Source organism: Chanodichthys erythropterus, chromosome 5, assembly GCF_024489055.1.
Source record: "Chanodichthys erythropterus isolate Z2021 chromosome 5, ASM2448905v1, whole genome shotgun sequence".
Classification (NCBI taxonomy): Eukaryota; Metazoa; Chordata; class Actinopteri; order Cypriniformes; family Xenocyprididae; genus Chanodichthys; species Chanodichthys erythropterus.
In genome coordinates this window covers 31,024,899-31,051,903 of record NC_090225.1, presented here as the reverse complement: position 1 = coordinate 31,051,903, position 27,005 = coordinate 31,024,899, and the positions used below count along the sequence as shown (strand labels likewise).

The window sequence follows — 27,005 nt, the reverse complement described above, 5'->3', positions numbered from 1 at the left end:
TCATAAACTATAATAAACTTTTATTTATGTACATCACAATATACAAACAAATCTGTACATAAATACTCCAATTCACCAAAAAGTAAGGCTAAAATATTTTAAAATACCTCAAAAAAACTTCTAGAATCCGAAGCCAGAAAAGTGACATTTGGTGTAAAAATTAGACGTCACTCAAAATAATGCATATTAGAATGGAAATTATTACAAATTTAAGTAACTAAAACATCCAGAATTTCTTCTATGACATTCTTTATAAATTTCCAAAAACTTAATTTTTTGGTTCAAATACATGTTTTCTCCTAAAATTGCACAGGCAACACAGAACAGTGAAAGAGTAGAAACCTGAAAGAGTGAACGTTACACACAACATGTGTCCTGATATGCTGTTCAGTAAACGCATGCAATGCTTACAAGCAAGAACGTTTTTCTAACAAACCTCATCCAGCCCCTCCCAACATCTATAAACATGTCAATCAAAAGCGTTAGCACCAAACCAAGTGTTCATGTGGGAAACACAGGTGTAATAAACTCTAGGACCTAAGGGAGACATCGGAGACAAAGGATTCTTTTGCATAATTCCTCAAAATAATGATGTGTATATAATTCTCCAGTTCAGCATCATCTGCGTGAACTTTCTGAAGAACCACAGCTTTCCTGAGCTACTAAAGCACTGGAGTGCAGGCGGACACGTGCCATTCTGTCACTTGAAGGCAGAACTGCTTCAGAGGCGGCGATGGCGAGAGAACGGAGGGACACTTGGTGGTAAAGCAGCGTGTTTATATCTAGCAGAGATCTAAAGGCTGTGCTGTTCAAGACGGATGATGTAAAAAACCTCGTTACAAAACGCTAAAATAAATAAAAAGACATCAGAGATAGTTCCCGGCATTTGATACAGCAGAGTTTCCTGGTCAGGTGATGATTTCAGACTCTAGCTGCCACGAGAAGAAAGCATTCTTCATTGACATCGGTTATAAAAATGACCACTTAAAACAAAATGAAAATCTTTGGCAGCCACATTTAATCTGTGTCCTTTGGTTACGGAGCCGTCTGAATACTAGAAAGAAAGATATGAGCTGACTGCTGTGCAGAACACTGCAAAAATCATGTTCTTCCTCAGTGTTTCTGTCGTTCTTAAATCAAGATGCATTTACTGGAGAAGCAAAATAATCAAAATTGGGTTTAAACTAAGAAAAATAATCTTAATTCAAAGGTTCCTTTTTTTTCTGTTATTTTCGTTCTTGTTTTAAGCACTTCATTTGCTTCAGAAAACAAGATCTAATATCATTGTGCTTCTCCAGTATTTTGACTAAATAATGTACTGGAAAACAAGACAGAAACACTGAGTGATAAACTCATTTTGCAGTGCAGCGTTTGATATGAAGACACTTGTGCTTTCGCACTACAAGTGGATAAAACTATGACGTGAAAAGGCGAATCGTCTCGAACGAGAGCAGGCGTGAGGTTGGTGTCTAAGGCTTGAGTGAACGGAACGGGAACAGAAGAAAGCGGAGGATGCGCGTCACGGCTGGTGCTGGTACTGTGACGCCGGCTGTAGTTTGGTCACCTGCCCGATGCCTTTGGTAACTCCCTCTCTGAAGAGCAGCTTGGCGCCCACCTTCAGATACTCCGGGTGTTTGATGAACCTGAAGCGAACCACAGCTTTCTCACCGGTGCGGAGCTCGTCCTGAGGGAGAACGGATGAAGCACAAGATCACATGAAACGCAAGTGAACCTCTGACTGATAACAGACACTGAGCTTTGCTTTCATCTAGCGAGCAATGTGACCAAAACCTTATAGTGATTCAATTTCATGATTACTCTTGCTGGAACATTTTAGATGACATTCAAATTTTACAATTCATACTTATTTTATTATCACGGCAAAAACTAATACTAGCCTAACTAATGCAAGTAAAAAGACAAGACAAGAACACGGCCAGTATTAAACTAATGACTAGTAACAGGACAATTAAAATACAACTGAACAAAGATACAGCTGAAATAAAGAGTGCTTTATATACTAACAAACTAACAAGAAATAGACTAATACATAAACTGAATAAAGTAATCACTAAATGTAAAGTATCACTGTATACATTAAATATAGTTTAATCCTTCTTGAAGCTACAGAAGTTATTCAGTCTAAGGCAGTGAGTGATTTTCTTTGTCTTTTGTTCTTTGATTAACATAGCAGCAGGTTTATTAGGCTGCTGTCACTTTAAGAGCATAATAAAGTGCGTTACTTTTTCAGCTGCATTGGTTCCGTAAATATTTTTCCCATTCATTTTATATATAAAAAAGGCTTCGTTAAAGTGTTTTAAGCCATGAACCAAACCAACCAGATATGAGGAGAATCACAGCAACTTTGATTTGAAGCAAAAAAGCATCTGAAAATCGACTGCATGAACTACAATCCCATGAAGCATTGCGAACAGCATAATCGAACTAAAAACAATGGAGAAACACATACAAATACTTAAGTATTTTGAAAATATAGAGAAATCGACTCGATTACGTTACTCACAGTGCTTCATGGGAGTGGGCGGAGCTAACAAGATCTTTTGGGCTGTTTTGCATGTTGCGACTGATTGGTGGAATTTCCTGTACAGCATCATGGGTAATGTAGTTTTTCACCATAAACGCTGTTAAACATGATTATTTTAAAAATTAGCTGAAATAATGCAGGCTGAAAAGACTTTAATCGATCTTTCCATCGACTAACAACCTCTAGCTCACAGTAGGTCCATCTTTAAAGGTATTTATATGGTATTGTTAAAAATCCATTTCCCTTTGGAAATTTATACTTCCCATTTTTACTTCCCGAAATTGACTGTTGCACTCTATAGGTTAATTCACGCCATGTTGGAATTACCGTGGTTATGAGATTCTGACTTGTAAAAAGCATTCACAACTTGTAAACTCGACTTTTCAGAGACATCCAACTTGTACCACCTGACCGCTGCAGATTCATGTTGGCGTTGATAGTGTTGCCATAGAAATGCATAATTACAAGTCAGAGGATGTAAGCAGCTACACGTCTCGTGAACGTAACCGCGATTGAGGTGATACTGCCATATTTCTACTGGTGTATTGTGGATATATCCTCCAGCTCCAGATAACAAGCTATCTCAGTGGTTCCCAAACTGAGGTATGCATACCCCTGGGGCTACGTGAGGTGACAAAAGGGGGTACGCGAACAAAATGCTGAATAGTTTAATTCTACATTAAAATAATATTAAAATCGAGCATGTATTTCTAACTGCCAAAATGTCGTAAATCCAGTACATTTAATCAAATCTCATCATTTGCAGTCAAAAATGACTGTATCCACACAAGCAGCATGCATTGCGTGCCGAATCTGCTGCCTTAAATCGCGCTAAATTACTGTCGTTCTCGACAGTGCACCTTTGTAAAGGATTTAGCACTTACTCGCATGAAGAACAAATATAGACACAGATAATGGATTAATTTCGATTTGAGACTCAAACTTTCTCCGATACAAAAACATATCTTTTGTGAGTTCTTGTATTTAATGATGATAACGAGCAAGAATGCAATCGTTCCCAAATATCCACATGACTGCAAACGTGACATTATTATACAACAGGTCAAAAAACAACATTTTAAACACAGTACTGCCAGTATTTACTCTATTTTGCGATGAAATAATAATGAAAACCACAGCAGAACTACAACACACATCTGTGTTTCGCGAACAATTTGAACGAATCGTGAGAGTCAGTGATTCAGTGATTCATTCACAGCCACTTGCTTCGTTACTGAATGAATGACTCGATGACTCACTCATAAAAACAGTGACTTGCTGCCACCTACTGGCGGTTTTAGTTTAATATTTAAAAGTTTGACTTAGTTTTACCATCATTGCATATTTCTCTATTGAACATTTTTTATTTAAAACATTATTTATTTTATAAAATTATTCCTAAAGGTAAAAATATGAACTGGGAAATCATTTTAGGGGGCAAATATTGTCCCTTAATGGAAAAGGTGTGACTGCAGTCGAAGTGGAAGAGAAGGGGTACACGGAACGATGGTAATCCCTTCAGGGGGTACTCCATGCTAAAAAGTTTGGGAACCACTGATCTATCTATTAATATAAGTCACCAGCGAGTCTGAGCGTTCTTTACAGTGTCTGTAAAGATGGACAGATAAAATAAAAGGAAATGCAGACTGCTTGCAGTCTTTCTGTTTAGCGAGACCAACAGACAGCGACATCTTTTAAACACTTGAGGATGGAGGACGTCGTGATCGGAGCTGTGTTTGTTGTGTGTTCGTGATAATGGAGATGGAGTGTAGATGTATGTTATGTGATTGAAAGAGCAAAAAGAAGGGCTAAGAGACACAATCGATGACAACTTGCAGATTGTAAATGGCGTTACCGTTACACTTCTGTGTGTTAGTTTGTGGACTAAGTATATGTAAACTCTGTGTTTACACAGCTTTTTAAAAATTCTCAAATGCCGGTGTTTCGTATGGCATGTGGTTCATATTGTGCTGGGTTAGACCCTGCTCTGAAGTAGGAGATAATTTAGTCCCCCAAAAAGACAAATCATTCCCAGTTGCTGCGGTGTGAACACGTCAAAAGTGTGTACCTTCAGCAGTAGTTACAGGAACTATGAAAGTGTTCCTCCGTTGTGAAAGCCCCTATAGTTAACTGGTTATCTAGCTATCTATCCGACAGATGAAGATTACTCACTGTTAAATTATTTCTTATTTCTTGGGCTTCACTTTTTGACTTTTTTGTGTGTCTTGGGCTTTTTTGATTATACACATCATGTACCTACCTAGACAAAACAAGAAGTAGTAGTCCTTGGACACACTGACACTCTCACACACAACCAGAAGTTGAAGACACACACACACACACATTTACACACACACACATTTCTTACTTGTTATTATATTTCTTGAAATGCCGTACATGGTAAGGTTTGATTCTTAAGTCGTATGATTGGATGCTCAAGCCATCCTGGAGATTGTTGCCTATAAAAATGACCCTTCTTCCTGAATAAATCGGAGAATGCTCTGTACCGCACTTGATCTGTGTCTGCTCATCATTCTCCAGAGATCTCGCGCTGCCGCCGCCACACATCACAGGGGTTGAGCCGCCCGTTTCTAAACTGATGACTGAGACTACAAATATTCTACCCAAGATTGAGATTTTAATCTAACACTCACCTTTCCTTGCAGAGCCTCAACTGTGGCCGTCTGTCTAACGTTGCCCACATGAACAGTCACCTGGAAGCCCTTATGGAAAGTTTTGGCATGGAACAGCAAAACGATCTCTGCCTCAAAGCGCCAGCAGATAGTGGGGTTCATCTCTGGACTGACCATCACCATACCCTGCCAGAGAACAACCAACAACACCAAAACAATTTACACCGGGTGCAGTACTGAATTAACAATTAAACACTCATCCTAGGGTGGGATGCACCAATAAGGATTAAGTTTAAACCTAGGTTAAATCAAGGTTTATCTATTAATTCTGCTGCACCAAACTTGTTTAAATTTATCTTCTCTGATGACGAGGGCGGGGCAACTTGTCACTCACATGAGATCCACTAATAGCAAACCACAACCATCCAATCAATTCCTCACGGACAAAATCAAGCCCCGCCCTACATTTGTTCTTGTTCTAGAAGCCGTTTTATTCGGAAATACGCCACAATAGGGCAATTAGCACTTACATTTAAACTAGGATTTTGATTCTGGTTTTAATTTACATTTAAGATGGACTGACTTTAATCCTGCTGCTCCATTACTTTAAACTCTGATTTAAATCTCAGTTAGGGATTAACTTTAAACTTGCAATAAATAATAATAATAATAATAATAATAATAAAATATCACCTACAATTAAAATGCTGCTGAATGAACAAAAACAGAAACTGTGGATGTGGCATCAGGTTTTTAGAAAGGCGTTTATTACAGCGCTTGATCATCCCTTTATTCTTAAGCTTTCTCCAAGTAGTATTTATAAAGACAGCTGGTGTTTTACGCATTTTTCCCTTTATTTTCAAGAGCTGCTTGTAGTCAATTGTAGAAGAAAATGGAAGACGTCACAATATTCCTCATTTAAATAATTCATACGCAGAATAAAGGGGCGGGGCCTGGTTGAGTTAGTTAGTAGTGTGTTGAAACTGGCGGTTATGGTAAGGAGAGGGACATTTCCCAAACACCAATCACAACACACTGCTCCAGCCGACCAATCAGAGCACACTGTGCTTTTCAGAAGGCGGGGCTTCATAGAGACAGGAACTAAACAGAGCGTTACTGACAGGCTGGGAAGAGAGGAGCTGCAACAATGGAGAATATGAGGAGAATAATCAACAGGAAAACCTGCTCTAGTGGAGACAAAAACAACATCAAGACATGACAAAAGGGCATAACAGGTCCTCTTTAATACTTATTGATGCACCCCTAGTGTAACAGCTCAGATTCAGTTTGAAGAAGTTCAGAGACAAAGTTTAATTTTCTTAATTCTTCAAGGATTATAGTTTACCTTCTACATCCTCCTGTGCACTAACAGAAATCCTCACCTTTCGTAACAAAGAACGGTCGAAATCGCCCAGCGCTAAAGTAGCTGCCTGTCCAGCTCTGAGCACCCTACATCCAGAGCGATTCCTCTGGATACTGCAGACTGTCAGCTCCCGAAACTTCCCGTCATCCGTGGGTCCAACCACCAGCTGCTCGCCCTCGCGGCAGATGCCACTGCACATGGACACGGTCATCAGACACTAACGGTGTCTATTTGGACACTACAATCAATAGAGGAGAGAGGAAGACGTACCTGTAAAGAGTCCCACCAACGACTGTCCCCACATCTGGCACTGTATAGATCTCATCAACCTACAGGATCACAAAAACAGAGTTAGACAACTGACCATCTGTCTGTCTTTTGGGTGGATTATCTCTATATAGTCAGAGAATACAAAAAGCAGACAGTCAGTGATCACTAAATGGAAATAAGTAGTGATGCAATATAAAATATTACACCAAAAATTAATTTTAGGGCTTTGACAATATGTCTAACTTCCCCCTTTGTGTTCAATAGAAGTAAGTCAGTAATACAGGTGTGCAATGATGACAATTTTAAGAATAAAAGGAAGTGTAAACTGTACCTGAAACTCAGTGAGCTGCTGCATGAGCTCCTCTTGCTCCTTGCTGTTGCTGAGGGGAGGTAGAATATTGAAGAAGACCTTCAGCAAATCAAGACTCTCTCCAGACACGCTGGACAGGGTGAAGATGGGTGTGATGCTGCAAGAGAAGATGTGAATAGGGAGGACAACAGATTGTCATCAAGAGGTTTAAAGCCATGTTCTTCTTTCATCTTTGCTGTGGTTTCAGATGTACCTAGGTGACTGTGCAAACTTCTGGGCGGCAGTGACGGCGTCGTCTGTCGAGGACACCAGCATGGGCACTTTGTTACAGCCAGGCTGTTTGAGGATTCGCTCCAGCTGTCGGACCGTACGCTCCACGGTGCTCTTGGTGCATAGGTCCACCTTACTCACGACAATGAAGATGGGCACCTTCAACGCCATGGCCAGACCCAAGTGCTCACGTGTCGTGCCCGCTGGGAAAAAAGAGAGTATGCGAAACCTCAGACTTCTTACATGGGACGATTAAGGAGTTTGTGTGGATAACACAAAAGGTTCGGAAAACAAGGAACCAAGTTGCATATTTTCAGACTCTTAGGTTTAGGTACTTTAATGTACTATTATGCCTTTTTGCTTTAACATAGCAGCTGTTTGTAAATGTAAAAGCTCTGCAAAGTTTCAAAGATCAAATTCAGAGTTTTTGTTTCCCAAAAGAAAGAAGCGATTCTGAAATGCTTGAAACGAGTCGTCACAAAGGCTTGACATTAACTTTTCTGTCACTGTGGCTAGTGGTTTTCCAAAGTTACTAACTACTCAACATTTTCACTGGCCACAATTTTGACATCAACACCATGGGGAAAAACTGCCATATAAATATTTTTAATATTATCTTATAATTTGGCAGCAGGTTTATGAGGCTGCTGTCACTTTAAGAGCTGACGCACAGATCCATTATACTGTTACGTTTTCTTTCTCAACCGTTTACATTCACTTAAAACATAACTGACTGTGTTTATGTGAATTTCGACATTATTTAGTGTGTATTTGACTGTTTAAGTGCAATAAGTACTGAGAGGTGACTTAATGTGTGCGCACTTTGGATGTGAGAACAAAATCTGCGGAAATTAGTAAAATTACGCAAAATACGCTCAAACCCACGCTAAAATTCAAGCCCTGTAACACCAACAAATGAAACGAGGTGGTTTGTGTGTCGACTTGCTGTCGGAGAGATGAGAGAGAGAAAGAACAGCTGGTATTGTGTATCTATTCTGCAGAAAATGAGTATTGGAAGCGTTTCAGATGTTTCAGTATTGATATGTATCGAAAAATCGATATTTTTGACAACACTACATTGAACTTATTTCAGATGCTTTGCAAACAACCTATTGTAGTCTTTTAAAATCACATGGTTTTGGTGACGCGCAAAATACCGGTGGAGGGCAAGCTGTGAAAATTAGAATGGAAGAGATGGAGAAAAGACCTTTCTGTGCTGGTTTAGAAAGATATAAACAGAAAATCACAACATATGTTGGACGTGATCTGTATGTTATGAAGAGGAGTGACTTTTCCACTGAATTGAAAGAATTCCTGCCATCGAGGAGGTAGATATAGACAATGTGAAGCTGCCGTCACGCTGCGTTCAGATCTAGTCTGGGTTTGTTTACATCGCGCTGCCTTTCTGCTAGTGAAGTTAGGGCAGTATTTTTGATTTTCTGTCGCGATTGTTAGGTAATTTATGCTGACTCGAGAATTGCAACAGGAGCTCACATCATCGTTCAAAAAAAAAAAAACGAGACGGTATAATACAATTGTTGCCTTTTATACGTGTAAAAACAAACTAAGGGAAGCAGGATGAGGAGGTGACGGGAAGACGCCATATCAAATCTAATAATGTCACTGATTTAACCCACTCCCTATCACTCAATAAAATAATCACATAGTTGAATGTTTTTGAAAGTGTTGTCTTTGTTGTTGAATTGACTTCTGTCAGCTTGTCAAAAATGTACTTATTTGGACATTTTCTACCATGTGATGGCTGAAGCAGCAGCGTGTGACACTGTTCTCATGGTAACCAGATCAACATTGTGAACGAAACACTACAAAACTGAAGTGAAAACACCAAATTATCATTCAATGGGATAAAATAGCTTCTCTTCCCAGCAAACAATACCATGAAGAATGTGGATATTTAACAGAGTCAAAAACAAATAAGGTAAGCAGGTATCCATATTCATTTCAGTAACAGCAGACGCAAAACGCTATTAAAAGTGACAACTTTTAAAGTTAAAAAACGATATAAGTTATAAAAAATGGTATAAGTTATTTAAACGATAAAAACACCTTCTGTGTTCTCGATTTTATCGATCTGAGCAACCATAACGCAAAACATATGAATTTTAAGAGTTTGATAGGACTCCTATATAGGAAAATCACTCCAGACTCATTTGCGCTGCTGCTGTGACGTCATGTGCAAACAACCTATTGAAAAATGTACATATTATATATAAAATTTGACTGAAATCCACTGCTGAAATCCACCCGCATTTGGCGCGTGTTAATGTCGAGTAATTCCAGTCTTCTACTTTGCCCCTCTCTCAAGCACCGTAGCTGTGTCTGAGACTGGAAGAGTTTGGTTTGTGTCATTCATGTTTTCTGCTGCCAAATCAAATCCACTTTGATGTGCTTCCAAAGGATGAGGACTTGAACTGAACTGAATAATGACACTATTGTCCTTCTAGAGCTGCTTTAGAGCAGATTTTGAATCAGTCTCATATTTGATGAAGTTTGCATCATTAATTAATTCTGTTATTTTCCTGTAGCTGCTTTGAAACAATCCATATGTTGTAAAACACATAAAGGTGACTTGTCTTGAAAAGATACTCTGTTAGCCATTAACTAATTCTCACAAACCAAGAATCAACGTGCAACAGAAACAGCTGCTGTGAATGTCAATGGGGCATTATCAGGGGAGCTTGTGTGCCTCTCGTCTTGTGTTAAGATATCATTGAGCGAGTGTGTAGGCATTGACAGAAGGAGGGCTCTGAGTGTGATGGAGCGCCAGCGCAGCATGTTATGCATGCAAAAACGGCGGCAACATGTAAACAAAGATGGAGGTCAAGGCTGGTGTACATTATGATACATAAATAGATGTTCCTGAATGAGACATACTGTACTTTGACTAGGTCAAGGTGGAAGTGACACACCATCATCATCTTGTGGGAAGTATATGGAACTTGTATGAAATATTATTAATATTTTGGTAACACTTTATTTAAGAGTCCTGTTCCGCATGAGCATACTATGTACTTATTATAGTAATTACAATAACTGGGTAATAACTAGGTAAAAACCCTGAATCTACCCGTTCAGTTACCTTAAATTAGTACTTTGAGTTAGTACAATGTCAGTGCACGACATACACACTGATAAAAATGATTCTGTGGTGAAGTAAATACTACAGAAAAAAAAAATCTAATTTCTACATGAAAAAGTCAGTTCAACAAAACAAAATAAATCCTATATTAGTACTCAAATCAAGCTTGTAGAAATTAAAGCAGAAATATCAATGTTACAGAATTAAGTAAAACTTACTCTGAAACTTTTCCGATACTGGTGCTCCCATCATGCACTGGGGCACAAATAATTACTGAGGTTGCTTTTTTACACTGTTTTATTATTGCTTTTGTTGTTAGGTTTAGTAACTTGCCATTTTGTGATATCTGGAGTTCATTTTCTACTCAAAATGACACATTTATACTCAAAAGCCAGTGTTCAGTAGTTCAGTGTTTTACTGTTTGCATGAAATTTACTTGAAATAAAGTACTGTAAGTAAACTTCAACTAAGCAGAAGTTACTTAAACTCTTACTGGTCAAGTTAAAGTTACTTTTTTTTGTTGATAATTTGATTTAAAGGTGAGATAAGTAGATTTTCAACAACGCTGTTGGACATTGTTGATATTTGAAATCGACCCAAACAAACCCATCCCTCTCTTCATTGCTCCGTCTCCAAAACTCACACTCCAATCCTAACCACCCTGCTCCGAGTCGGTCTCGAACCCCGGCCCAATCGCCAAACACCTCATTCTCTAGCGGTCGTCAATGTGCAGTGGTTCAACTGCTCAACTCTCACTATCAAAATGCTTCAAGAAAAATAAAGCGCAGATGATGAACGAATGAAGGAAGCACAAAAAATGAACGTACACTACACAAGAGTAAATACAAAGTGTTCGCTGTTAGTTGCAAACAGCACAGCAGCTCCAGACAATCAAACCCAGTGTTACACACATGTGAAGCACATGCAAAGCAGCCTCCACATCTGTTTTCAGGCCTTCCCTCTTAGCTCTCTGCAGCGCTGGAAAGCATTTCTAATATAAACGCGGGTCCTAAAGCGCTTGCCCAGTCATAAACCTTCATTCCAGTGATATACTTCTGAACTCTTTTGTATTTTTCTCATCAACTCAAACATTTTTTTTTAAATTTCCCTTTTGCTCGTTCTGTCTACTGGAACATTATAGCTACGCCCCCTAACGCTGATTGGTTACACGTTTGTTGTTGGTGTCGGACCGACTAACTTCCAAACAGTGTTTTTGAAAAAATACATATCCCACCTTTAACTTAATTTTACTTAATTTCATAAGTGAATTTACTTAACTCATACAAATCTGTGTGCAAAAACTTGTGATATATCATATATCAATCCCAGCCACACTAAAGTGAAAGAGAAGCACATGTATATCTGAGATAGTAGCTTCATAGATAAAGATTATATCTATAAATAAAGGTGGAGTGTGCAATTCTGAGCAGAACTTAAATATGTTTTTTTTTGTGTGGACATGACATATCATCGGCTCAACCAATGGCGTAAGTCTGGGGTGGGACTCTTGGTTTTCCAAGTAATAAGTAGTTATTTTTGGTCTACTGTTTGATGGTGCACTCTCCACCTTTCATTAGATGGTTCAGGCCAACGCAACACTCATCAGAATGTGACCCAGGGTTACTTATTTAAGTGTGTGATAAGCTTTTGCAGGTCATCTGACAGCCAAAGGCGTTGAGCATCACTTGTTTTGACGTGTCCACATCAGCTGATTCACACACACTCAAGAGCATGAAAATACGCAGAGCAGGTCACGTCCAGCTGTCACACAAAGAGAGATCTGCCTGTGTGGCAGCAGGGCTGTCAAAGTTCACCCGTCATCTGAGGTTAATGATTGGAGAACTGGCTGTGTCTCGGTTTGCATGGATTTGCTTATGGAAAAGTCAAACTCAGGGAGGCGCAGCAGACACTGTACACCATCGTCTGTGTGCTGTTGCATAATTTAGGTGGTTGGTGTCGAGTTGCAGACAGGGCATCGTGTTCTCCTTGAAAGACGTGCATAACCCACTCACCCAAATATCTCCTCCTATTTCTGACACACTACCTTCCCCAAACAAAACAACATAGTGATATTTCACATGTTCCAGGACCACAACATAGGCACACCTCCTGTAGACACCTCACAAATTTGCAAAATATCACTCCTAAAAACTAAACTGATCTGCTTTAAAAATATGGTTTGCATTTGCACATGAAAATGCTCCATGTGACACAATCATAGCCTATCAGAAAATATTTGCAGTTATGTACAGCAGGGTTTTGGGCCAATATGATTTCAGGGTGAATGGATCTACACTGCGGAAATGGAAACCAAATGATGGACAAAACGTCCTAGCGTGGTCAGGACATAAGTTCTGCAACACCATGTTCCTCCATCGTGCCAAGTTAGAGCATGATGTTTCTGTGAAGTATATTTGGTATTCTGTGGTTGATGTTTTTCTGACTGCAGTGTTTCTGACTGCATCCTGAGTTTAACACTGAATATATCTATCTTTAAAAGGTTCAATTTCTGTGCATTAGCATTGCCAAAGTAACACATCCGTTTTAATCTCACAAACATTGGTTATTTTGCTGTGAGATAGGGCTGCAACAAACAATTATTTTGATAATCAATTATTCTATACCGATTATTGGAACGATTAATCGACTAATCGTTGATTATTACACCGGTTAATCGGTATGCTTTGTTTGATTATTCCACTTTAGCAATTAGTTAAAATATTGAGTTATACTTTAACTAATAAATAAAAATCACTTCAGCTTTAGAAAGTGTTTTTTTAATTAATTTCGAGCCAACTGAATAGACCAATCTACTTCAGGTTTTCTTTTCTCCTCAGAAGTCATCAATAGTCCAACTGTTACAATGACTGCTACTGTGTTTTTATTTAGTCTGGGATTTGTAATAATAAGAGTAAAAATATGAATGTCATATTGAGCATATTTTTTGAAAAATACCCCTCTCTAGATTTCTTTTTTTCTTCTTTTTTACTAACTATCGAGTTTATGGTCACTGAATGGCTTTCCTGAGGTAAATGTAACATTTTGTGACATTTGTTTGCAAGGCGTTTTACTGACATCTTTCTGCGGTTAAAACTCTGATTAAATGATTGCATTAGAGATGGATTCATTTCAGTAAGTTGTACTGTATCTTTCAACATACTTTTTCATTCAAGTTCATTCATGTTTATTTTGTGCTGTAATAGCAGAAAAGAGGAAGAGATGATAGGTTCACGTGCCACATGACCAGAGGTTTTACAGCGATCTGTCACATTGAAGACTGCCAAAACCACATAGTTTGAATCCAGTAGAAAAATTTACAGAATTTAAAGCCAAAACTGTTTTATAACAAAAGTAATCTGATCTGTCTCATCTGTCAGCATGTTGTCTGTGTCCTCTTTGCTCTGCTATGTATCTTTCACTGCGTGAGAAAATGGACATGGCGTGAGAACAGTGAGTTTTAATGAAAGATCGTGGCCCTGCATGACAGCACTTTTTTTTAATTATGCTAAACATTATGTTTGTTATGTTTTATGCTATATTAAACTTCGACTTTGTTTGCACTATGCACTTCTAAGCACTGTGTCTTCTTCTACTGAATTGGATCCGGGAGGGCTGCATTACAGTATTGTCTGGTCAAACCGCGTGTTATTGCAGGTCCTTCAAATAGGTCATATGAGATCAAAAGACTATTCAATAGCAAAAATATTTGACGACAATTTTTTATTGTTGACGTTGTCGATAACAGCCCTACTGTGGGATCTTCTGAAGTGTGCATTTGGAAAATGCATAAACTCTGTGTAACGGTAACAGTTCAGCGGTCACTTTAAATCCTTGATTTCAAACTATTCTGCGCCATTATCGCCGTCCGCTAAATTATATTTATGTCAAATTCACTGTGTACTGTATGAAAAAAACAAAAAAAACCAAAGATCACCTGGTTTTTAATTGAGAAAATATGATTCCAGTGCACACAGACTAACCAGATTACCGAGCGTCACAGTGTTTACTTCCTTTTAATTAATTTTATTTATTTAATTAATTTATTAATTTCTTTAATTCTGAAAAAAAAAAAACTATAGTAGGATTACAGAATCAAGAAGTGAACATTTAAAGTATAAATCTGTTTAGTTTATCAAATAGATTTTTTTCATGCAATTCATATTTAAATTATTTCTAATTGAGTAAATATTAAGTAATTTTTAGCAACTGTGTTTTTACCATCTTTAAATTAAATAGTGTAATATCATATACGTCGGCCCACTTGCTCTCTAAGATATCAGCCTCGGCCATCAAAAAAATATCGGTCGACCACTACTTTTAAGGGTAATTAACCTACAAATGTCTTAATTACAGCGGTCTCTGCATATTACCTGGACAGGAGAAATTATTTTAACCTGTTAACTGTCACTCAGGACACCTGGCGCACTTATTTTATTGCCTTCTTCCCTATCACATATTTTAGTACTCACCATAAATCAGGTATCATTCGAAAGCCTAAACACTCAAAATTCATCCTCTGAAAATCGTTTTGAAATCGGACGCTGCGTCACCATGGAAACTGTAGCTAAAATATCCTTTTAGTGGGCTCCTCCCCTAGTCGGTGGTGTCATGTTTCAAATTTTACAAAATGTTATAATCAAATATTATTCGAAACTTGACAAAAACACATTGTTGGAAAGTTCAGAGACTCAAGGTTCCATACTTGGCCATTCTTTTGTGATACAAGTAATTTTGTGACAGAAATGTATTAATTTGTGACAGGAGAACACGTCAGAAACAATTTCAGTGGAGTGTGTTTCTCACCCAGCCTTAAACAACATCTCATAATAGGAACCTACATTTTTTGGGATCTCAACTTCGAATTTGGAATTACACATACGGCTTAGATCTTATAGGGGGTGAGAGTGAATGACACCTGATCCTGATCACTGTGGCCTGCAGTCACAACAAGACTGACGCGTCTCAGGTTTCTCTATCCTTTCATTCAAGACCCCCTTTGGTCCTGGACCAGAGCAGCACTGGGGTATTTTAGGGTGTGGAAGACAGAAGGAATGGGGGCGACACTTAAGAGTGTTGCTCTGCGTTACATAAGATCATATGGTAGGATTATTGAGTGGCCAGGAGAACAGCTGATTTACCACTCCATGCCAAAAAAGGATTGACGTGTCCAAACATTACGAGGTTTATTTATGTCACTTGCCCTGCGTGATTTGACATTTATCAGAGTCTGCTTCGCTGGCACTAATCTAAGATAAACAGGTTAAAGCAAACGGCAGTCCAATTGCATAAACCGTTATGCAATCTCAAACATGCTGTAAATGCTTACCGATGCCTGTGTTGGCACTGACGACAAGCATGGCAAAGTCTGGACAGTAGCTGGTTAAGCCAAAGATGGTGGTCTTCAGATATTTGTGGTGGCCGGCCAGATCAATGAAGGTGATCATTTTTGAGGCACTCTCACAGATTTCCTCTGCTGTTCGGGACTCACTGTAGTTCACCACCTAGATAAAAGACACCAAAGGCTAGTAACACGCTTAATGCAAAGCGCCACCAAAAACCTTTCAATGAAAATACTGTCATCATTTCTGACCCTCATGTCCTTCTAAACCCATAAGACTTTGGCTAATCTTCAAAAGACAAATTAAGATATTTATAAATAAACCTGAGAGGTTTCTGTCCCTCCATTGACAGTTCATGTAACCAAAACTTAAAAAGCCCCTATTATGATATTTTAAAGGTTCCTAATTTTTTTTATTTAAGTTTTGGTCTCCTACAACAGGTTTACATGCATCCAAGGTCAAAAACACTTTAAGTAACTCATAATATCCACTGCAGCATCAGCTCTTTTCTCTCGGTTCGATCAAGGATTTAGTCTCAATTAACCCCACCTTTCTGAGAGCTGCTCTGCTCTGATTGGTCAGACGGCCCAGTCTGTTATGATTGGTTGTAAACCAAACGCTCATGATCATATCTGAATCTCATCACTTGATTCACAGTGATACAAACAGTAAAAATGGCGTTGGTTTTACCGTATCGATCTCATCAAAGTGGATTTGCTTTGGCAGCAGAAAACGACATGAACAACACGAACCAAACTCTTCCAGTCTCAGATACAACTACAGTGATTGAGGGCGGAGCAAAGAGATGCTGTTCAGCCAATGAAGACCAGAGGCTGGCATTATGCAAATTAATTACAAACCTACACAAGTTCAACAGGAAGTGAGACTGGAGTTACTAAAGACTTGTTTCAGGCAGTTCAGAATTTCTTCTTTCTTTTAGGAGAAAGAAAATAAACCCCATTTATCTGATCTTTGAAACTTTCCAGACCTTTTACAGCTCTAATACACACTATATGAAAGGAAATATCAGAAAGGCATAACAGGGTCACTTTAAAAGATCTAAAAAGGTTATAAAAGCACCATAAAACAAATCCATATGAATCAAGCAGTTTAATTCCAGTTTGCTTTATATGATGAACAGATTTAATTTTCAGGCTTTGGTTACACTTTATTTTGATAGTCCACTTTAGACATTCTACTAACTACAGGTGCTGATCATATAATTAGAATATCATCAAAAAATTGATTTATTTGACTAATTCCATTCAAAAAGTGAAACTTGTATATTATATTCATTCATTACACACAGACTGATATATTTCAAATGTTTATTTCTTCTTTTTTTGATGATTATAACTGACAACTAAGGAAAATCCCAAATACAGTATCTCAGAAAATTAGAATATTGTGAAAAGGTTCAATATTGAAGACATCTGGTGCCACACTCTAATCAGCTAATTAACTCAAAACACCTGCAAAGGCCTTTAAATGATCTCTCAGTCTAGTTCTGTAGGCTACACAATCATGGGAAGACTGCTGACTTGACAGTTGTCCAAAAGACGACCATTGACACCTTGCACAAGGAGGGCAAGACACAAAAGGTCATTGCAAAAGAGGCTGGCTGTTCACAGAGCTCTGTGTCCAAGCACATTAATAGAGAGGCGAAGGAAAGGAAAAGATGTGGTAGAAAAAAAGTGTACAAGCAATAGGGTTAACCGCACCCTGGAGAGGATTGTGAAACAAAACCCATTCAAAAATGTGGGGGAGGTTCACAAAGAGTGGACTGCAGCTGGAGTCAGTGCTTCAAGAACCACCACGCACAGACGTATGCAAGACATGGGTTTCAGCTGTCGCATTCCTTGTGTCAAGCCACTCTTGAACAACAGACAGCGTCAGAAGCGTCTCGCCTGGCCTAAAGACAAAAAGGACTGGACTGCTGCTGAGTGATCCAAAGTTATGTTCTCTGATGAAAGTAAATTTTGCATTTTCTTTGGAAATCAGGGTCCCAGAGTCTGGAGGAAGAGAGGAGAGGCACACAATCCACGTTGCTTGAGGTCCAGTGTAAAGTTTCCACAGTCAGTGATGGTTTGGGGTGCCATGTCATCTCCTGGTGTTGGTCCACTGTGTTTTCTGAGGTCCAAGGTCAACGCAGCCGTATACCAGGAAGTTTTAGAGCACTCCATGCTTCCTGCTGCTGACCAACTTTATGGAGATGCAGATTTCACTTTCCAACAGGACTTGGCACCTGCACACAGTGCCAAAGCTACCAGTACCTGGTTTAAGGACCATGATATCCCTGTTCTTAATTGGCCAGCAAACTCGCCTGACCTTAACCTCATAGAAAATCTATGGGGTATTGTGAAGAGGAAGATGCGATATGCCAGACCCAACAATGCAGAAGAGCTGAAGGCCACTATCAGAGCAACCTGGGCTCTCATAACACCTGAGCAGTGCCACAGACTGATGGACTCCATGCCACGCCGCATTGCTGCAGTAATTCAGGCAAAAGGAGCCCCAACTAAGTATTGAGTGCTGTACATGCTCATGTTCATACTTTTCAGTTGGCCAAGATTTCTAAAAATCCTTTCTTCCTGTATTGGTCTAAAGTAATATTCTAATTTTCTGAGATACTGAATTTGGGATTTTCCTTAGTTTTCAGTTATAATCATCAAAATTAAAAGAAATAAACATTTGAAATATATCAGTCTGTGTGTAATGAATGAATATAATATACAAGTTTCACTTTTTGAATGGAATTAGTGAAATAAATCAACTTTTTGATGATATTCTAATTATATGACCAGCACCTGTATAAGTAACTTTGCAACTACATGTTAGGTTAGGGTTAAACACTGTTGATTTTTTTTTTTTTTTTTTTTACGATGCATTTGTAAACTTTTTAAAGGGTTAGTTCACCCAAATTTCTGTCATTAATTACTCTCCCTCATGTCGTGTTACACCCGTAAGACCTTCATTCATATTCAGAATACAAATTAAGATATTTTTGAAAGGTACTAAAGACATCATTAAAACAGTCATGTGACTGCAGTGGTTCAACCTTAATGTTATGAAAAGACGAGAATACTTTTTGTGCTCAAAAACAACACAAAAATAATGACTTTATTCAACAATTTCTTCTCTTCGGTGTCATTCTCATATGCTGTTTACGTCCAGCGCTTCCAGGTTCTCCGTCAGAACGCCGACTCATTGTTGGCCGGCTCCTGCGTCAGCGTCACACGCATGCATCGCGCTGCTCATGTGAACAGCATCGGCCAATGATGAGCCAGCGTTCTGAAGTAGAGCCTGGAAGCTCTGGATGTAAACAGCATAAGAGAAAGACACAGAAGGGAAGATATTGTTGAATAAAGTCGTTACCACTGTATCCACCGTATCACCGTAGTCACGTGGACTATTTTAACGATGTCTTTAGTATCTTTCTGGACCTTGAAAGTGGTTGTTAATAAGGTTTATTTATTAAGCTGTCTATGGAGGAGTCAGACAGTTCATCAAAAATTTGTGTTCTGAAGATGAACGAAGGTCTTACAGGTGTGGAATGACATGAGGGAGAGTAAATAATGACAGAAACTTCATTTTTGGGTGAACTAACCCTTTAAGTTTTGGGTACCTGGACAATAAAAGAACAGAAACCTCTCAGGTTTCATTAAAAATATCTTGATATGTCTTATGGGTTTGGAACAACATGAGGGTGAGTAACTGATGAGAGTTTTAATTTTTGGCTGACACTGCTACATATGACACGTTTAACCCTGCTCAATATTTTATAATAGTTTCATGAAAATTGGAGTACATGTTGTCTAGCCATTTTATTCCTCTTATCTGTTTTAATGTGTGTGTATATGTCTTTAAATGATACTGGGTCTGCCTGAGTGATCACATGACAGGAAGCAGGAAGTAAACCAGAATAAAAGGAAGCAGCATGGCAGTCAAGTTAGGGTCACAAACACAACTGGTGATTATCACCCACTTGAAATTACCTTTCCAGAAAGCCATATCACACTTTATTGGACTATCACTGTGGATTGTTTATACACCAGTGGACACTGGGACTCACAACACTATGGGATTCTTAAGGAGTGTTTTATCATGGTATGGAGCAAATGGATGTTTTTCTAGTTTAATTGTGTTGTTTCATGTGAATACACTTCATTTATTCACTTTATTACTGTTGTTCGCCTATTCTTACACACTCCCAACCTCACACAGTTTAATCTGACCCCCTTTTTAACTTAAAGGATAAGCTGATTGTTACAATCTAATCCTTTAAATGCATGTTATGTGCTGCTGATGATAATCCATAATATGCCTTACGGGTGAAGTTATGGCTGGGCGGCATAAATGTAATATGTAAACCATTTTATAAGAGGCAAGAACTACTGCAAATAGGGACACGTCCCAAACAAGTCCAGGCAAGAAAGAACTTGTCATTGAGAAGTGTTAGGCAGTTGTCAAGCAACATCACAAGTTGACATACTAACCGATTTCAATTGATGTGTGGTCACAGGAAACCTCCAGTGTTTACACTCTTCAGCCACTCAAACTGACCATTTTCCCTGAGCCAACCTGAGTTAAAACTGCTTTAAGGTTGTTAAACTCACCACTCCTTTGCTGTCAAAGCCCAAGATCTCGATGCTGATGCTAGAGGTTCGTCCTGTCTGGATCTCATGCAGGTGTCTGAAGAGGTTGAGTCGCGCTCTCCCTCTCCCGTTGTCCAGCTCTCCCTGTGTAAGGACACCGAGCAGAGTGGACTTCCCCGAGTCCACGTTACCCAGCACAGCGACCCGCAGGTCCAAGAACTGCAGACGCGTCAAATAATGCCATTAACACACACTTTAGACAGTCAAACACATCAGATGTACATGACACGGATAACACGCATCTCCAACGTTTACCTGCTGATCATCTGGCACTTTTCTGACCAGGACCTCGGCTATTCTGTGTGGCTCGTCAGAGTCGTAATCAACCTCCCTCTCTCTGAGAACTGTGATGTCTGCACCCACCCTGAAAAGACCACAACACACATTACCTCACAAAACCTGCCAAGAACATGTCAGCAGCACACTTAAAATACTTTTAAAAGAGTATTTATTACAGTAATATTATACTTAAAGGGACAGTTCACCCAAAAAATAAATCCTGTCATCATTTACTCACCCTCAAGTTGTTCCAAACCTGTATGAATTTCTTTCTTCTGTTGAACACAAAATATATTTTGAAGAATCTGGTCAACCAAATAGTTGATGGACCCCATTTATTTCCATAGTAATCAACATTCTTCAAAATATCTTTTTTTGTGTTCAACAGAAGAAATTCGTACAGGTTTGGAACAACTTGAGGGTGAGTAAATGATGATCCCTTTAAGTGCCAATTGAATGTAATGTTTTCGGACACTTAATTGCAATTAAATGAAAATGTATTATAATTATGTAATACAAAAACGCATCTTTATATGTCATTTTATAAGTACATCTATTATCTTTGAAATATGGTTAAAGTTACTGCTGAATGTCCTGACAAGCATTTATGGTGAGCTAAAATATATTTTAATGGCTTTTCTAATAAAACTTATATGTCATGTATTTAAATGAAGTTGCCATTTAATACATTTAAAATATACAAATATATTACGCTACAGTTAAAATTATAATCAAGTACTTTACATGTGCTTTAGTATGTTTGTCAACACAATAGAGCTGCACGATTCTGGATAAATTGAGAGTTTGTTTTAAACAGAGATCACGATTCTCCTATGATTCTGAGCAGACGACTAAACAAAAAGTAATTTACTGGAGGTTCTGACAAAATGTTAACTGCTGCAGTCTATCTAAAAATGTTTAATTAGAATGAATTATTATTTTTAAAAAAAGGTTGAATGAATGATTCAATGACTCACTCATAAAGACTTATTTCATTACTTGGTGAATCTGTGATTCTCTTGTAAATGACTGATTCAATGACAAATACATTTTTCACATTGACTTGTCACCACCTACAGGTGTAACAATGTAAGTGATTTTTTGAAGCGTCATGTTATTTTCAAAATGTGATTTACTCTATTCATGTATTGTTTCATATCGTGTTTTTATATTAATCTTGATTTCTCACAGCTTTTTTTTTTTTCTGTGTGAGTTGGAGTGAACTGCGGCGCTAACAGTGTCTAACAAGGTCAAAATTTTCCTTAAATAATACATTAAATTTAATAGTTTGTTTTTCACCAAACCTGATCATAAACCCGCAGAACACGCGAGTAATGACACGTCTCATGGGTTAATTTTGAGAAAGATCTTTTCGTGGTCCATAAAAGAAAGGGCATACGGCATTAGAACAACACCAGGGTCAGTAAATGATGACTTAATTATCATTATCATGTGAACTTTCCCTTTAAATGGCCTTTTATTTCATTATATTATCGGCAAGAACAGTTTTTTAAAAATGTACTTTTAAGTACACTACAAGTGCACACTTCTTCACAAGGAAGGTCATATTTCACTCTAAAATCAGCAACAAAATTTTTCTAAAATTTTTGTAATTCTCATATTTTAAATTTATATATAGACAAAAGAGTAGATAAAGAAGAAGAAAAAAAAAAAAAACACTTTAGCTGTGTCCGAAATCACCCCCTATACCCTTAATAGGGCTCTATTTGAGGAGACATCCATTTATAGTGGTGTCCAAAACCATAATGGATGATACTGAGTGCACTCATTAAATCACACAATGCACTGCAAAAATGAGTGTACAGCTAATGTACACTCAACGACTAGAGAATACCCATAATGCAATGTGAGAGTCACGTCGTGCGCCAAATTAATTCCCGCGTCTGACCAGAAGACTGCATCCGCAGCTGAATCATCCATCCATCCACTTCCCAGCATAATATCATACAGGTATAAATTAATTTTTACTTGATTATTAAATTGTTTAATTAAGGTTTATACATGCTAGTTTTCATGACAGAGATCAAGATAATCTTTTCATTACTACTGGAGCTGCCAGTTTGCTAAGTTTCTAATATTTATTTAACAGCAAGTATGTAAATTCTCTCACTTGTTTTCATTCACTCCTTCAAGTGAACTATATCAGTGGACTAATGCAGGGAACAGTGTATGAGGGGTGATTTCGAACACAGCATTTGTTTTGAAGTAAAATATGACCCATGCATGTTTCACTCAAATACAGAGCTAGGATTTGATATATTTACAAGACAAAAAATCCATTTTATTATCATGCATAGTGAGCTAAACGTGTGTGTGTGTGTGTTTATGCTCGCACTTCTCAGCCATTCTGCGGAGAGTTTTGAGAGAGGCTTTCATGTCTTCCTCTGACAGGCCCACCAGCAGGCCGTTGTCCTCCACGCCGATCTGATACACGGCCTCGCCGCGGCCCTCCTGCAGCCTCCACTTCATCTGCGTGGCCAGGTGCTCGAAGCGGTACTGCGTGGGGTTCACCAGCTTCAGCTAGATCACACAACACAGCCAAAGCTAAAAATAACAGCAGCAGCAACAACAACACTGTGTGGCTGAATTTAGAAACGGGAGTGTTTCGTCGAGTTCAGGAACACAAAGGTAATGATGGGTGTGACTAAATGTGACGCTGCTTTGTTTGCAGACATTTAAACGAACAACAGCTGTAGTGTATAAAAATTATTGACCATCTGAAGCGCTCTGTTGTGTTCGGTGATGTACAACACAGATGTGAGCTTGCAGAGAGTTTACCTTGTACTCAATGTTTCCCTCTTCAGCCTGAAACAAAAGACAGCACAGAGTTAATGCTGAATGAAGCTCAAAAGTCACACAGTTCAGTATTCAAAAGCACAAAGACTTCAGCCCACATCTGTAGAGAAAAGAGCCGTGCGAACAAGGTCAACGAATGTGTCGGCTCATTCAGAATAGTCTCTTCCTATACGTGTCTTGCTGCTGTTATGCTGTGATTATGATGGAAAAAACATTTTCTTATTGCATTTTCATGGCAGGTCAGATATGATAAAGTGAGCTTTGCTATTGCAAACTTAAAAACAAAACTCACAATAGACAAAACAACAAACAAGTAGTGTTTGGTGCATATCACAAGCATAGCTCATTTCATTCCACTAAAATTACAACAATCCTGTTAAACAAGCCCAGCTAATGACTACATTATTCATCAGATGAAAACCACGATGAATCAGTCGTACGTCATCTTTTCCCACCTTTATTTCTCATATTTACAAACACAGCTGTTGATTCCGATGTCATAACAGCCAAACGCCTCTTTTCTTTCTTCTTTAATGAGAGTCGTGTTTATATATTTCTACAGAAACTCGCCTTCATTTCCAGCCAAACACTGAAAGTATTCATTTGTCCTGCATTGTGACAAATTCATATGTAATTATTATACATAAATGCACTTTCATGAGCTGACCAACTAAAATAAATGTACTTTAAAAATTAATTTGCCACAACACATGGCTGTTTATAAAAAGACTGTAAAACATGCCAGTATGTTGTTTAAAATTATAGTATATTTTAAAAAGTTTACTTTTATAAATAAGTTAAATAATATTCATATTTATGTGTAAAGCAATATATTTTATTTAAAAAGAAAAAAACATATTCTAATGTTTATAGTGTTAGATATCGACCGATATTTCCCCCAATATTTAAGCATTTTGCCATAATAGGATATCGTTTTGTAATATCGACTAAAACTGTAGTTTAAAATGAAGTATTACATTTCTGCAAAGTTGATATGACTCCTGTCTTTAATTTATTTTTCTCCATTTGAAAACATCAGACATTCTACATTTATTTTGCTTATTGTTAACATTAGTGTTGCTGATGATGCTTTTTATGAATTAATTTTGTAATATCAAGATTAAAATGAACGTGAAAGACTAATTTTCAACAAAAACAGTTTAGAACTTTCAAACAATTAATCGCGATTAATTGCATCCATAATAAAAGTTTGTTTACACATAATATGTGTGTATACTATGTATAATGATGTACTTTATATAAATACACACACATGCATGTATATATTTACAGAAAATGTTATATTTCTACATGTAATATTTGTATTTATATATAATATAAATATATATACACAGTATATGCAAACAAATATTTCTTAAATATATACATGTATGTGTGTGTATTAACATGCACATAATAATTAAACATAGTATACACACATATTATGTAAACACAAACTTTTATTTTGGATGCGATTAATTGTTTGACAGCCCTATTTAGAACACTTTTCAATTTTTTGCACTTTCAGACCCTCTGTTTATTGGTGTATAAATATGATTTATTTGGTTTTCTATGCAAGGAGGGAGAGATTGTTATAAATAAAATGGTTTGATGTTGTAATCGTGTCAAAACCAGAAATATAACAGTAAATGAATATCGGTTATCGGGCACATAAACACACAAATTATTGGTATCGGTTCTAAAAAAAAAATCAATATCGGTCGATCACACATATATATATCTATATATATACATATATATATATAAATATATATATATACATATATATATATACATATATATATATACATATATATATATATACATATATATATATACATATATATATATATACATATATATATATACATATATATATATATACATATATATATATACATATATATATATACATATATATATATACATATATATATATACATATATATATATACATATATATATATACATATATATATATACATATATATATATACATATATATATATACATATATATATACATATATATATATACATATATATATACATATATATATATACATATATATATACATATATATATACATATATATATACATATATATATACATATATATATACATATATATATATACATATATATATATATATATATATATATATATATATATATATATATATATATATATATACATATATATATACATATATATATACATATATATATACATATATATATATATATATATATACATATATATATACATATATATATACATATATATATATATATATATATACATATATATATACATATACATATATATATATATATATATATATATATATATATATATATATATATATCTATATATATCTACATGCTCAGCCATTTTTTACAGTAATAAACCTTTAATATCTCGAATAGGCTGGTATATTATTGACATAGTAATGGCTGTACATTTCTATTTATGTCATCAATATTTCACCACGTAATGCTTACAACAGTGTATTTTTGTAAACAAAGTAATGAATAAATAATCAGTGAAGCACAAAACCATATAAACAAACTATAAAGCCTTGTTTGAAGGAAATGCTGAGAGAAAATATAGTAAAAGCAGAGCTGAAGTAAGTTAGTGCTTTAAAACAGACAGATGTGTTTAACTTTATATCGCTCACCTCTGGAGGTAGATAAGGCGGATTATTGCTTGCTTTTGGATACCGGGCTGACCGGTTTTTGCACTTTTTGCTGCCGTTCTTGGCGGTTTTCCTGCTGGCAGCCCCATTAGTGGCCTGAGCGCCGGCGGACCCGAAAAGCTCCGACACCCGCGAGTCCATCCCTGATCAAACCCCAAAACAACCTGATAAACTACCGCGTGTTTCCTACGCCATCCGCCCCGCTGCGTTCACCCGCTTCAGACAGACAGAAACACGGAGAGAGCGATAGAAACATCGCATTTAAGCCGCAGCCGGCAGGGCTCAACCCCCCCACACTCAACAAAAACAACTCGACGTCCGGTTTAAGTTTGCGGAAGTGCGTCATGAAACTTTCTGTTCATTACGTCATGCGAAGGGAAATAATGTATATTTTCTTATTTTTTTCTGTATTACATAGCATTATAGCTATTTGAAACTCTGACATAGAGTCGAATAGATCCTGCGAGTGATTCTGCAGGAAGAAGGAAGTGTTGTTGTTATTCGAGTCGCTGAATATTCATGATTTAGGCATGTTGCAATCACGATGTAACTTTATATCTGCCATTTTTTATTGTGTCACACATAACAGAGAGTGAAACGAAACTTTGCACTGCTGTTGCATCAGTTTTGTTATTTAAAACTCAACGATCAATAACATACATGGAGTAAAAAATAATCAAAACCTTTTCTCCAAGGATATTTGGCTTTAAATTTACTTTAAAGAT

General features: G+C 37.2%; 1 protein-coding gene across 1 annotated transcript; it reads right to left on the bottom strand.

Moving 5' to 3' along the window:
* Positions 1-3: 3 nt before the first annotated feature.
* gtpbp2a (GTP binding protein 2a) lies at positions 4-26,683 on the bottom strand. The gene is made up of 12 exons (XM_067386880.1): positions 26,263-26,683; positions 23,564-23,590; positions 23,121-23,305; positions 20,741-20,849; positions 20,447-20,644; positions 15,818-15,992; positions 7,375-7,594; positions 7,143-7,278; positions 6,812-6,870; positions 6,561-6,732; positions 5,200-5,364; positions 4-1,684 (listed from the first exon to the last, which is right to left on the bottom strand). The coding sequence occupies exons 1-12, from the start codon at positions 26,419-26,421 to the stop codon at positions 1,520-1,522; spliced, it is 1,770 nt and encodes a 589-aa protein (XP_067242981.1). The 5' UTR covers positions 26,422-26,683; the 3' UTR covers positions 4-1,519.
* Between the last annotated feature and the right edge of the window lie 322 nt (positions 26,684-27,005).

Excerpts from the sequence above, each read along its gene's own strand:
- gtpbp2a (XM_067386880.1), bottom strand. The coding sequence starts at position 26,421 with ATGGACTCGCGGGTGTCGGAGCTTTTCGGGTCCGCCGGCGCTCAGGCC. Across the intron at positions 20,645-20,740 it reads AAGTGCCAGATGATCAGCAG|TTCTTGGACCTGCGGGTCGC; the intron begins GTAAACGTTGGA and ends ACGCGTCTGCAG. Across the intron at positions 15,993-20,446 it reads GCTTTGACAGCAAAGGAGTG|GTGGTGAACTACAGTGAGTC; the intron begins GTGAGTTTAACA and ends TCTTTTATCTAG.